At 45.0% G+C, this 13,816-nt stretch overlaps 1 protein-coding gene across 5 annotated transcripts in view; it reads left to right on the top strand.

Annotated features, from left to right (window-relative positions):
• Nucleotides 1-13,816, top strand: part of LOC118789657 (mitogen-activated protein kinase kinase kinase kinase 3-like) — a 66,330-nt gene that overhangs the window by 22,008 nt on the left and 30,506 nt on the right. For all 5 annotated transcript variants that reach the window (XM_036546157.1, XM_036546156.1, XM_036546155.1 and 2 more), the window contains exons 3-4: nucleotides 12,101-12,191; nucleotides 12,610-12,674. In XM_036546157.1, coding sequence (XP_036402050.1) covers nucleotides 12,101-12,191; nucleotides 12,610-12,674 — 156 coding nt within the window. The remainder of the gene's footprint in view (nucleotides 1-12,100; nucleotides 12,192-12,609; nucleotides 12,675-13,816) is intronic.

Raw genomic sequence — 13,816 nt, 5'->3', positions numbered from 1 at the left:
AGGTGGCATTGTAAAGCCTCTAATTGGTGTATTTGCATATCATTTGTGAGTAACAGACATTGGTATAATTGGCAACATGTTGATAAATTCAAGCACCTTCCTTCATGAACACATTTTATTTGTGAAGCCTTTTTTTAATCTTATTTTAATCTATGGCTTTATAAGTGCATGTCAAGTGCATGCAGATTTAGTATTTTTACATTTTAATCCTTCACTTGAAATTTGCTGTGAAACACTATAAACATTAAAATGAATATTCACTACACTGGTAGTCTTTTGTCCAGCAGAGGAATACTATTCAAAGATCAACACCAACAACAAAAAAAAAACAAATAGCAATTTGCTACCAGTTTGAGCCCTCGTTACCATTCCCTCCCCAAAACACTCAACACTCTGTTGTGTTGAATAAGAGAACAACCACATAAACAAGTTAAAGAAACCCCAGAATAAATCTCCCGTTCATGAATGTCTGTGTGTGGGCAGCCGCCTCTATTGTTTACGCAGAGAATATGTAGCACTCCCACAAACCACAGTCTGCTCTCCCTAGAGGCCTTGAGGTGAACTAGGCCCGACATTTATTTAGTGGTCCACTGGATCTGTACTCGGACACTTCATCCAATTAGCCACGATCCGCTCAAACACAGCGCTTTTCCAGATGTGATTTCCCAGCAGCACGTTCCTGGAACAAGACAGGAACTCTGCATCCACAAACAACATGAGGAAACGGGAGAGAGGCCCCGCTGTGGCGGTTTCAGCATGCTGCGGCCCAACTGCGGTGCAGTGTTCTCACCATGTTGCTGTGGCGTTTTGTCAACACTGCAGATATGTTGTGAAAATGTTGGCCGTTTGGTGGGAATTCACACTGTACTGATGTGCATCATATTGGCATTGAAGAGGGCAGACCTGAGCACTACAGTCAGAAGCTGCCTCTGTGCATTACCGTTGGTGTAGAACTGTGAGTAGATGTTAAAGGTCCTGGTTGATTGGGGAGATAAGATGTTTGAATCAAGGCGCTTGTGAATGTTTGTGACAACCTTTCAGTATGTTTTCTCTTTGTTTATGTGTCACGTTGATGTTGTAGTACGTGTGAGATATTTAAACATATTAAACAGACCTGTCCTGTGATCAGGTTAATATCCTGCACTGGACCTACAGAAAGGGGGTGTAAAAAAGGCCTGGGCAGGATACTCTGCAGCGTAGGGTGTGTTGCTGAAGTGGCGAGGCGATGGAGTGGCGTGTAGATGGTGAAGGACCTGCTTTAATGTAGCATACATAGTACACAATCTCCCAGGGGAGGTGAACTTAATAGTCTACGTTATGCTAATAATGCTAGAAAATGTAACTGTTTTACAGAATTGGTGATTGGAAGGACAGTGACCACATGTTTTTGGTTTTCTGTCGGGGGTAAAAGCAGAACTGATCATGTGTCCAGGCAGAGGCTGTAATCTGTTTCTGTGGCATAGAAGTGCTTTACTGTGCTCAAGTCCTCTCTGCAGGAAACACGGGGGCAGTTTCAGGCCAACTCTGCAACGAGAGAAGGAAGGGGGGACTGTATGAGTCTTACAGTAGAGAGGCTGACCCCACCCTGAACCACCTGAAACCCACATCATTGTGGTGTCCTAGCAAGAGCACAGAGAGAAGCACTAAGTCAGTGTGTCTGAGACTTTAGCAGCAAGTTGAGTCTCCTGTACATATGTATTTATGTGTGTTTGTGTGTACATGTGCGTTTGCATATGTGTGTGTTTTTTGTGCATTCATGTGTGTATGTGTGTGTAGTGAGGTTGCACAGCACATGGCAGTCTAGTATGTGACACACACTTGCACATATGCTCATAAACTCACACAACACATACACAGTCATATACACACACAACCCATACTGACACATGCAGACACGTACACACAAACTCATACACACGACCATACACATGCACAAACACACACTCATACACAGCATACACATACACACACATGTGCACAAATGCGCATACATGAAGTCAGATGAGGCTTGCACCTCTGGATTAATCAGAGACTTGTAATGTTCAACTCATCACTTGGCACCAACAGCCTCTGAAAACAGTCAGCGTGGGGAGGGAAACATTAACTTGTGTGTTTGTTTTTGCTCTCTCTCTCACTCTGCTGTGCGATCAGCATTATCTCACTGGCTGACCGTGGGACGGTCAGTGTCAGGCTCTCAGTCGTTACGCCAGTGTATGGAGGCATAGAGATGAGCTCACCTCATTTTCCTTGGTGCTGTTGTCCATGTGAGCTGTGTTGTGTCACTCCCTAAGTGTGTTCTGAGAAGAGCTGGCCTCAAAGCCACGGCACATGCCTGTCTGGCCCTCTGGAGTCACTGAGGGAGAATCAGATTCATCAGAACACCATGGGAAGACTGCATGTGTGCATGTCAGACAGATGGGTGAATGACATAGGCTATCTCACATGTGCAGTGTCGTCCTTATTCTAATGTGTGTGTGTGTGTTTTTGTGGACATGCGGGCAAAGTTGTAGCGTTGTGAGTTGCCACCAGCTCTCCTTATCCTTTTAGTTAAATGTTAATCTGTGGCTCTTGGATACAGACACAGAAACGGCTGGCAGCAAGAGGGTAAGGGGAGTCTGCAAGATCTGTAAATGTTACATGCGGATAAGCGCTCTTTTTCAGCTTTGCTGTAAGTTACAGATTTATGGGTTTTTGATTTGTGTTCCTGATCTTGTGGCTCAGGGGTAAGAGAAGAAGGACAATGTCTCTGGGTCTGTTTCTGAGCCTGTCTGGGTCTCTAACTAATGGCCCTGTCAGGGTTTATGACTACTGGCCCTGTCTTTGGGACAGTTTTGGGCTCCAGCTCCTTTTGTCAGACCTTGAAAAACCTGTTCCCTGTAGTCCAGGTTTTCATTCACTTTCCAATGCTCCATTCTGTGTTCATACCCCTCCCTTACATTCACCCAGCACATTTCACTCATCCACACTGAGAGATATCACTTCAGTCAAGGTAGGGTCTTGGGTTAGCCTAAAAGTTGGATATTATGAAATTACAAAAAGATTGTCCAGTTGGGTAAAAAAAGTGTAAAATGAGGCAGTTCAATTTTAAATGGATCCAAAGTACAGCACCAATCGAGTTACAGCAAAATCATTACAGAACAGTATCACAGTTGAGTTCTACTTCTGCTTCTGCTATTCTGCTTATAAAACTAGAATGACAGTCAGTCTAGGTAGCATACTTCAAACAGGGTAGAGGTTAAGTAGAGGTGTTTCAGACCCAATGTTCTGCCCTTATTTTTGCTTTCCTGTTCCTTTCAAATACAGAGGAGCACGCAGCAACAGAAAAATGTGAAAAGAAAGGTGAAATAGTACATTTCCCTGACTAGATGTGCATAACTTCAGCATCCTGGGCACCTTTAATAATGGTACATGAGACTTCCTTAGTCATATCACTTCTGCTCCAGATCCGGTACACCCACACTGGCTGTCCATTGTACTGCACTCAGTGGAGCTCTCTGCGGCTGTCTGCGGGAGTAAGCCATGGGACAGAATTATTTTGAATAAAGTGCAGTTTGTACTTTGCTGTCTGACCGTGGTTCATGTAAAATCGTGGGGAAATAGTTCAGTCGTTGCCCAAATTAGAAAGTGGTTCACAGCTTGTAGTCATTCGTGAAAAACAAGCAGGGGATGATGGGATAATGTCAAAGCAGCACACATAGCAGTATGGAAGGAGCAGTCTTCATGTTAGTGGTTTTACTCCTCAAAAGGAGGAAGCAAAGGGGAAGACAGATGTACATATTGTTTTTTCTACTACAGAGAAATGGTCTTCTGTACTGTGAAATGCCTTGATAGCTACGGTACCTTCCTCTCCTTTGAGCTCCTGACACATAACCATAACAACAAGGTCAGTTACTAGGTCAATGTTTAGTATACTTGAACTTTTAACAGTGCAGCCAGCAACCAGCCAGCCACTGTCAGTCAAATATGTGGGGGCAGGCAATAAAAGTGTAAATGGTCCTTTGCATATCACAGGCTGCAAATGGGTGGGAAATGGTGTACAAAATACTCTAAAGCCTGTCAACTCTAAGAGCTGAGAGCTCAGTCTACCCCTCCAAAACCGCAGTTTATCCTCTGGCTTGTCCTTTCAGAGCTATCCCGGTGTGTGCTCATATTATTTACCCATCCGCCCCCAACCTTGGCAGCTCTGTGTTCTCCCTTATACACACTCAGCGGATTGGCTGGATAGCAGCTCTCTGCTGTGATGGCCGGTGGGCTCCCTGCTGTTCTGCAGCAATGCAGATTTAATGCCTCTGTGGTTGTGGTGCTGTAATGGAATATCCTATGTTAAACCTGCTTCCTGTAGTGGCAGTGTTCTGAATGAGGCCTGAATCACCTGTCCCAGATTCAGGGCTGGAGGAACGTCTCCCATGATGATTCGCTCCATTATGCTATGAATGCCCGCTCAAGGCTTTGTGTGAAAAGCAAGTGTTTCAGCTGGTGGAAAATTGTGCAATGTTAAGTTTAGGCCTCGCTCTCTCAAATTTCAACACCCAGGGTATTCCAGAACAGTTTGTTGTTGTAAAGCGAATACTTGGTTTTTTAGGGATCCTGTGGTCAAGTATTCAAAATTGTGCTGGAAGTCACTCTGGATAAGAGCGTCTGCTAAATGAATGTAATGTAATGTAATATCTTTTGGCTGGAATCTGAGCTATGTGGATGTGTATCTATCAAAACAAGGCCAGTTTGGAAATGGGAGGGGCGGTGCCTGGACTGACTGAAGGAACTTGGATTGAGTCACAGTGACCCCTTCTGCTGCAGTTGTGCCAGGATATGGACTTTGCTTTTCCAAATGTGCTCCTAAACAGAAACAGGAGAGTTTATCAACAGCACTGTGGACCAAAATAATGGTTACTAGGGGTGGCAGTGTAGCATAGCAGTAAGGAGCAGGGCTTGTAACCGAAAGGTTTCTAGTTCCATATCCCACTGAGGCACTGATGCTGTACCTTGGGCAAGGTACTTAACCTAGAATTGCCTCTGTAAATATCCAGCTGTATAATTGGATAACATGTAAAAATTTTAACCTATGTAAGTCACTCTGGATAAGAGCATCTGCTAAATGACAATTATATAATGTACTTTCCAGTTACCATTTAACCTGCCTGTCTAGCTGGAGTTGGAGAAAGTAATTGAAAGTTTTCTGGCAAAAGAGTGTCTGAGAAAATACTTATCTGGTAGGTAGCAGGTGTGCACAAAGTCAATGTCTCTTACAAGGAAGAACTCTGGTATATACCTCTCCAAAATGGTGCTGTGTCACCCTGCTGGAAGGGCCACCTGCCGATGAGCTCACTGTCATGGGACAGGAGAGAGGTATGGGGAGTGTCTCTGGAGGGAAGACAGAGCCCAAGCAATCAGCCCAAACCAGAGCCCCCCCCCCCCCCCCCCCCCCCCCTTCCTCCACCTAGCTGCCTTACTGCATTTTTCTCATTGCTCATTTTTTCCCTCACTGTGCAAGCAATTATTTCCTAAACAATAACAACAGAAAAAATATTGTGTCAAAGTACAAGCCACTCAGCATGTATCCCTTACCGCAGATTGACAGCCTCTGCCTGTGGTTTTAGGGTTTCAGAATGTTCACCGAGTGATGGGGGTGACTTCGTGGGCATGCAGCACAAACAGATCTGCAGTGGTAAACAACAGTGAGACTGCCCATTAGTGATATTATGCCTGCTGCTCATCTCCCTCAGAGCTTCTGAGCCACAGTGAACGCCCCTCATTTCTGCAGCTGTGGCCCGGAGGGAGTTTAATGAGCTGCCTCATATGTGGAGCTGCTAAATAAGAGCGCAGCCAGTGTTTTCCTTTCGTTACGCTCACCGGGGGGTTGCAGAGGCCGAAATCCTGCTTATGGGATTTACACCTCTGCTGGAACAGAACAGTGCCATAGTGGCAGAAGCTGCCACAGTGAGCCAGAGGGAAGGCATGTGTGGCCACCCTGTTTCTTCCTGTTTCAGCCTGTGTCCAGCTTTTACATGAGGGAATGACACTGTCCTGTTTAGTACCTGAGATTCCAGTGGCTTTGCGTTGCAGGGTGTCTGAATTCATCGTTCATTGAGCTGGTGGGAATTGGTTCCATGTTTGGAACAGCAACAGTGTCACTGCAATGTACAGTTATTTGTACTGTTATAGGGGTCCTTAAATGTATGAATATTCTGAGTGTTCTGGTCTGGCTGGTCATTGTGGTGCAGGGTTATGTAAAGAAGGGTTTCCACCTCTCCCTTTGGCTGACGCACAGAGTGATGGATCGATCTGACATCAAAGGGCTGAATTCGGGATTATTCACAGATGCCCCTGATACCTCTGCACTATGACAGACATGAGATGACAGAATGTGGGCAAATGAGTGACAAGGCGACGTGTATAACAGCAGGCATCTGACATGGCACTGACCCCCTCAGAGCCACACTTCCTCTAGGACGGCCAATCAGACGGCCTATCTGTCAGATGGTCAGAGGTTTTAAGGGTGATTGTCGCTCCACGGTCGGCGACAGCCTGTATTCCCGTATATCCCTGACCTCTGACCTGCTGAAGAAGGAGGAAAACAGATACTCACGCTAAGCTGGCACAACTGCAAAATATTCCACACGAGTCACATGAGCAGTTGTGCTGTCTGCTCGGCTGATTACATAATCAAGTTGTGTAAAGCTGACATGTCAACTGAATTACAGACCTGGCAGTTATGCAGGTGCAGAAGGATGCAGCCCTTCTGGCATTCTTCTGCTTGGTGTGTCTGGTGAGATTGAATCATAATTGCCAATCTCTCATCACCATTATGTTGCACAATATCGTTTACAGTACAGAAGATCATAACACTAACAGCCATCACAGCTGTGGAGCAGCACCACTGAAAAACAACAAATGAAATCAAACACCATGAAGCTCACAGAGACACGGAAGGGACAAAGCCTCCCATACTGTAGATGCCTGTATGCTGCACATTTACAGAAGAAGCCTGGGGCAGTGGGTTAATTAAAAGGTGAAAAATGTGCCTGATTGGGGAAGTAACCCATATATTCCAGATGTGTGCTATTGAGAGTGTATCATTTGTGATGCCACCGGTGCTGTACGTGATAGTAATGATCATTGCATTTCAGGGAGAAAAAAGGAATACTCCCAAATGCTACCTTTTGTCATACACAGACGGCTCAAAGCTGACTTGGACTGTGTCCATTTTCATCATCTCTTCTCCCACCACTGAGATCTTTACACAACATGGCAGTTTCACCCAGCATGGCAGTATGAATGTATCGTGCCCTCAGTTAACAGTGCTTCATCCAGGCGGCTCACTTTGCCTGCATGTTTATGTTCTGTTGCATAACTTAACCTGGATTGCAGCAACGCAGAGGACAAGTTCCTCCCCTAAGGGCACACCTGCAGTGTCCCACCTAGTGTTATAACCTGTAATCTTCCAGTTACAAATCAGGTGCTCTAAAATTATAGCAAGTAGACTTGTGCGTTTTATAGTCAAGTTGTTAATTGTGTTGAAACTATGCCACTTCCAAAAAGGGCGTGAGCCAGCAGACAGGAATTCAGGCCGCCTTTGTTGTTTCTCAGATAGGCGGCTGGCACGTTGATGGTGCTGTAGTGCAGGGCTTGGTGTGATAAAACATGATGGCAGCTTAAAGTGATGGTATGTGAAGTTCTACTTACTCTGTCTTGGGCTTGATGATGAAAAGACAGTGCTGTCAGAGGTCACTCCATTACAGGGAGCCGCTATGGAGGTAATTTTGCTGGCTCACCCTGTATGGTGCTGATGGACGTCTGAAATGGGGAAATAGCGAGTGATGTTTGTTTTACTGAGCTTTTGGGCTCTGTCTCTTCCCTGTGTCTGAGAAATCCTACAGATCTCTGGCTTCCTTGTCCCAAAAATGTTGTCATAGGTTATGATTAATGCTAAGGTAGCATGTGAAGTCTTTGATGCCTTTCCTGTTGGAGCTAAAATAATATGATTGCTGCTACTCCACTAAAGGATCCTTTACATAAGTGTTGAATGAACAAGAAAGTAGGAAACACTTTCAGATACTTGTACTTGTAAGCTTCTGTAATATTGAGCTCAGAACAGATACTATTTAAGCATTCTCAAAGGAAGATTAGTATTCAATTAATATCTTAAGCTGGTCCTAATTAAGAGAACTTGCATGGAATGAAAACCAGCGTACAAAGTGGTTAGTGCTTTAAATGTGGAGGTGACATACAGTAGAGACTAATCATTATAAGAGCTGCTTTTTTTCTGAACAAAGTAGTCTGGAAGGGGACAGATGCCCGGTGTGATTATTCCTTGATTTATTGTTCCTCTTGAATTCTGGAACTGGGGCAAAAACTATTCCATTTCCCAAAAGGAGTGAAATACATGGTCAGGGAACTTGTAGGCATGACTAGCAGAAGTAGTGCAATGAACCACCGGGCTTTGAACAGCTATCACAGTGTTCCACTGTTGACAACACGTGGCATCACAAATGCATAGGAAATATGGTAACGGTACAATTCATGAGCACCGCCACATGGCGAAGAGCTATACTGCAGTAAGTCAGCAGTGGTCAGTCTCAGGGGATATTGTGGTAAACATGCTGATGCAGGGGCATGCATCGTGGGGAGTCGGGGGGGCGTGTTCAGTTTGGCTTTGCTCCGGGTGCGTTTTCTCCGCAGCTGCAAGGGGAACCTCACTGGCCTCAGCTTCTCTTCTCCATCTCCCGCAGACCGGAGCTGCTTGGCAGATCTGTGGGGCCGTTGCCTGGCAACCACACTGCCCACTGTGCACCGGAAGCTTGGCGGAGAGCCAGTACAGGGCATCCTGTGGGGGCAGCTCATGAGGCGAGCACAAATTCAGCATGAAATTCGGGCTGTCGACTGGACAAGAAGGCTCAGTCCAAGGAACGGTTAAGCCGTCCTTGGATTCAAAGTCTCCCCGAGAAGATGAGGCTGTGGATTTGAAATGACATTCACTTCTGCCAGCCCCAGAAGGGATCAGAGTGTCTCACAAACTTCTGGTGTCACTGTGTTTTGAGATGATAGCTACCCTGAAATGCTACTTGCTCCAAATGTCAGCGGGGAGAACTTTAAACTCTGAAAATGTTAACTGTCTGTTTTTCAAGGCAAAATCCCAATTGGGGTAAATACTAGAGGAAGCTCTTATACTTGATTGACCATCGTAATCTCTTATTGCACTGTCTTAATTATATTAATTCACTGGCTCATCTCTGAGCTTAATAATGCCACTGACACTTCTTAAAAATTGTTTTTACTGTGTTCATATTCCAATTCTGTGCCACAGAGATATGAGGAATTTTAAACGAGTTTTTCTTTTGAGACCCTTCAGCAAATTTGTTCTGCCTCTCTGCCAGACTCTACTAATTTTAAGTTCAAGCTTTGATGTTATCCAACAGTAGTCCTTCCTATTCCTTTTGCCAGATTGGCCCTATTTCTGCAGAAGTTGAGACCTGTCCCATTGTGGTGTTTTCTTCTTTTGCTGCCATTTCCTTTGACTCCTTGTTAGTGATGGCAGAGTGAGGCTTCATGAACCCCCCTGATGGGTGGTGTGACCATGCTCTGTTAATGGCAGACTCATACAAACTAATAAATAATACGCTTTCTAATTCAAATTGCTGTAAATGTTTCAGCTTAGCAAGTGCCTGCCAGATAACCAAACACACACTGAATCCTCCTGAGTCACCACTTGAAGGACAGAGGGGGAATCCAAGCCAAAAGCTGGCGAGCTTCACGGAAAACTCTAGTTGACTGAGCCTGATTGGATAGTGGTGTAATGAGGAGCACACAGCAGGTCCACCTGACAGGAAGTCCTCTGTCCCTGCTGCACCTGGAACTGATAATCATGTTGATGCAGTTCCTGTGTTGTACATTCTGTTTTCACAAAAGGCTGCAGCAAAATAGCAACCGCCTGATATAAACATTGTAATAGAATAGAATGAGACTTTGTAGTGGCCTAATAGAGATGTTTTTTTCACATAGGTAATTTAAGATATTGTAAAACACTATTTGACCATCAGTGATAACCTTGTGGATATTAATACTCCTGTGCATTTTCTAAAGGAGTTGAGTATGATGTGGTCCATTCTTATAGCAGCAGGAGTCTAGTATTTCTCAACCTGTCAGATCTCCATATCCTGTCAGAGGGCTGAATGTAGGAATGGCTGTTCCAAATGAGGGTGTTGTCTGGGTTTTGGAGTTTAACCCCGGAGTTTTTGTAATCCTGCCTGCATCTAGGAGAAAAATATTTTAAAATTAAAAGGCACTGTTCAATGCCTGGGATTATTCTGTGTGCCTCTTTACCCTCTAGTGGTGAAAAATCCTTATTGTGCAAGTCACCCACTCACTTTAATGAATATGTAAGTAAGGGATGTACTTGCTTCCAGGACTGCTTCCTCTACTCACAGTCAAAAAATCCATTCCTGTTTTTGTATCGATTCCTCTCTTCTTTTGGTCCCCGACCTGTTTTTCTGCAAGTCACGGTGTGTGATTAATTCCGGTGAAGTCTGCGGGCGCAAAGTCACACCTCCATCAGCCGCGCTCCCTAAAGGAGTCATCAGCATGCGGGCGAGGTGACCGGAGAGCGGGTGACCTCAGGGGGTGCGCCGACAGGCAGGAAGTACAGACCCCATATGGGTCAGCTGACCTCCTCCTGATGGAATTTTTAATTGAATTTGGGGATGCTTCCTTTTTGGACCTCAGCAGAAGGAGGACGGACGATAGAGCTATCTCTCGACTCAGCAGGTTTTTCACCAAAAGTTCCTCTTTTTCATTTTTTAATCGCAGATCTCTTTTTGCTGCTTTTTGCTGGTGCAGTCCACTGTTTTCTACCGTTTTAATGATGAGTAACACAACATTGGTTCATCTCTAAATTGATCAGACACTTAGAAACTGAGGTTGGAACTGCTCCTATTTGTCAGTGTGCTCACTAAAGCAAAGCCCCACTGTTTTCCCCTTCATTTTATTGTGCCTCTTGTAATGTCAGAGCCAGAGCCACTCTCGAGCACAGGTTACACTAAAGATTTGAGGACTGGATTAAGGCCAGTTACGATCAGAGGGGTCCAGTCTGAAAAACCTGGAGAGGGCTGAGGGAGCAGAGAGCCGCCCGGTTACAGAGGCTAAGTCCACCTCCTTCCAGCTCTGCTCCAGTTGGCAGGGGAAATATTCCAGCCCACTGGCCAATCAGATTGGAGAGTTTTCTGAGCGTTCACTTTAGCAGACCAATAAATGTGACTTGTTAGATAAACAGATTCCTTGCAGAAACTCTGCTTTGGTTGCTCAATAGGCCCTTACTGAAACGCGCTGACATGGCAGCCATGCACTGGTGCGTGCAGAAAAGAGGCTGAGAGTTGACAGTATTGGAAATCAAGAGGCTCTGAATTAATCACCCTCATGATCTGAAATGGATAGTATAGGTATTTACAGGTAGTGCCTCTAAAGAAAATGAAACGCTTGAATGACTGTCTCGTTAGCTTTGCTCTGGTGCAATATCTGAGATGACTCAGCCTTTGCAGCCCACTGCTTAAAGTGAAATCAAAACACAAGAAACAAGCACATTTTACAGAAGAAACTAAACACATTTATTTGTTTTTTTGTCTTCAGAGAACAGAGAAACATGGAAAACTACATTAGTGCTAGTGTTACAGTGTGGATGTTGTAATAATGCTATTCTTTGTGATGTACCAGTTCTCTTCTCAGTTAGCTTTCATGTCCTTTTTACAACAACATATCTCATGTGTCCCAGTATGCTGTCCACCACATTCCATACATCAGTGTAATTATCAAGGTCAAACCCTTTCTTCTTCCTCTGAGCTGTAAAAATGACCCAAAGGAGGGTGCTATACATATGAGGAGCTTCTGTGGCCTCTGGTTTTTATGGATCCTTCAGCAACCATTCAAACCAATCAGAAATACGTGCACCTTTTTATACCTTTTGCACCTTTGAAATTGAAGGACTGTTGTGCTGTTTAGCCCCTCTCATCTCCCGGTCATGCATCTGTTGTGCCCCCTTTCTCACCCCTCTGTCACCCCTCTCATATCCCTCTTATGCCTTCTCACACCCCTCTCTTGCCTTGTCCTGCAGGTGAGGACTTTGCCGTGGTACAGCAGGAAATCATCATGATGAAGGATTGCAAGCACTCCAACATTGTGGCGTATTTTGGCAGCTACTTGAGGTACGGCCCAACCTTCTTCCAGTCTCCCGGGCTCAGCTCCTGAGGAGCTGCGGTGTCCACTCCAAGTCCTCAGGGGGCTCAGGGTTTAAGAGGCTATTTATTTGCTATAACATCAAAGCAAGATACATGAATTTTGGCAATGTGTTGAATTGTTGCAATGTTCATTCACAGCCGTGTGTGGAGGATGTTTGTTTTGTTAATGGAATGGTCAGACTATAAAAAGGAGTATAACCATGCTTGCTTTACCACATTGTGTTAGCTGCAAAGTGTTGTGGGCAGAGTACTTAAACTGGGCCGCTCTATATGACATGACCTAAAAAGAGTCAGCGTGTATTAATCCCTTTATTTTCCACATGAGATCATTTTTGGGCTGTTTGGAGAGGTATTGATCATGCGTCATTGTCCTTTCTTCTTCCAGGAGAGATAAATTATGGATAAGCATGGAGTACTGTGGAGGAGGATCTCTGCAGGATATATATCATGGTAAGATCTGTAAACTTTTAACCTCAGAGAAACATTCCAGAGGGTCTATATGCAGAATGACATGCTAGCTGATTGTTTAACTCACCATTCCCAAGAGGTGTGGCTGAGGTAAAGGGAAGCAGCTGTCATGCATACAGCACCGCACACTGTAACTATAAATAACACACCATGAAGCTCTGACTCTGTCAACCAAAAGATCAGCAGTGATATTGTAATTTTGCTCATCTGTATTTAGCGTCTCTGACGCGTTGCTCATTTAGCTGCTGTACAGCAGTGGCAGTATGATCCGCAATTAACACAGCAGCTCCTCTTCCTCCTCAAGAGAACTTGCTGATTGGAATTACTCACCAGCTGTTTAACGAGAGGCATGTGCCGATGCCACCCACCTCGGCGATTTCCAACAACTCCCTTCCGTTACGCTGGGATTGTGATTCTCTCTGAGAGCTCCTTTATAGAGGCCATCTGAGACAGACACATCCTCTTGATTCGCGAAAAAAGACAGTGAACCGGCAACATGCTGGGCAGTGGCCCCGCCCTCACAGCAGGTCCTTCCTCCTGCTGCTCTGAGCATGCTCACAATCCCTCCAGCAACCCATGCGCCGCTTCGATCACTCCAGCTGCCCTCCTTACAGAGAGGAATCATGGGAGCTCAACTGGCACCGGAGCAAGAGAACTTATCTGGGTTGTATGGAGTGAGGGTGCAATACTCAAGTCAACTTCCTGCCCTGCTGGGAGGGCATGCAGAACAGAAACACCTCTGTACCCTCTCAGCCTCATTTGCTAAAACAGTGACAGTCTCACTGTGTAACACCCTTTACTGAACTGTGAAAACATCTACCTCTACCTTTACTACCTGCGTTTTTCTGTCTGTGTAAAAAGAACTCTGCTTCAATTAAAAGCAGCAGTACAGTTGGTAGAAAAACTGCCTCAGGGACAGCTTTTGCGAGCAAAAACTCCCAGCAATCATTTCTTACATTCAGCTTTTTGACCCAGTTTCACTCGGGGCAGTCAGTGAACTCCTGTGTCTGTTCAGGCTGGCAAATCTCATTTCTGGCACAAACCTCTATTCATCTTTTTGGGCTGCCTCCTGGAGTTGGAAGAGTATACCTTAAAAGTGTTTTTTGAATGAAGGTTTTGACTTT

This window comes from Megalops cyprinoides, chromosome 15 (assembly GCF_013368585.1).
Source record: "Megalops cyprinoides isolate fMegCyp1 chromosome 15, fMegCyp1.pri, whole genome shotgun sequence".
NCBI classification, from domain to species: domain Eukaryota; kingdom Metazoa; phylum Chordata; class Actinopteri; order Elopiformes; family Megalopidae; genus Megalops; species Megalops cyprinoides.
This window is presented reverse-complemented; position numbering and strand designations above follow the sequence as displayed.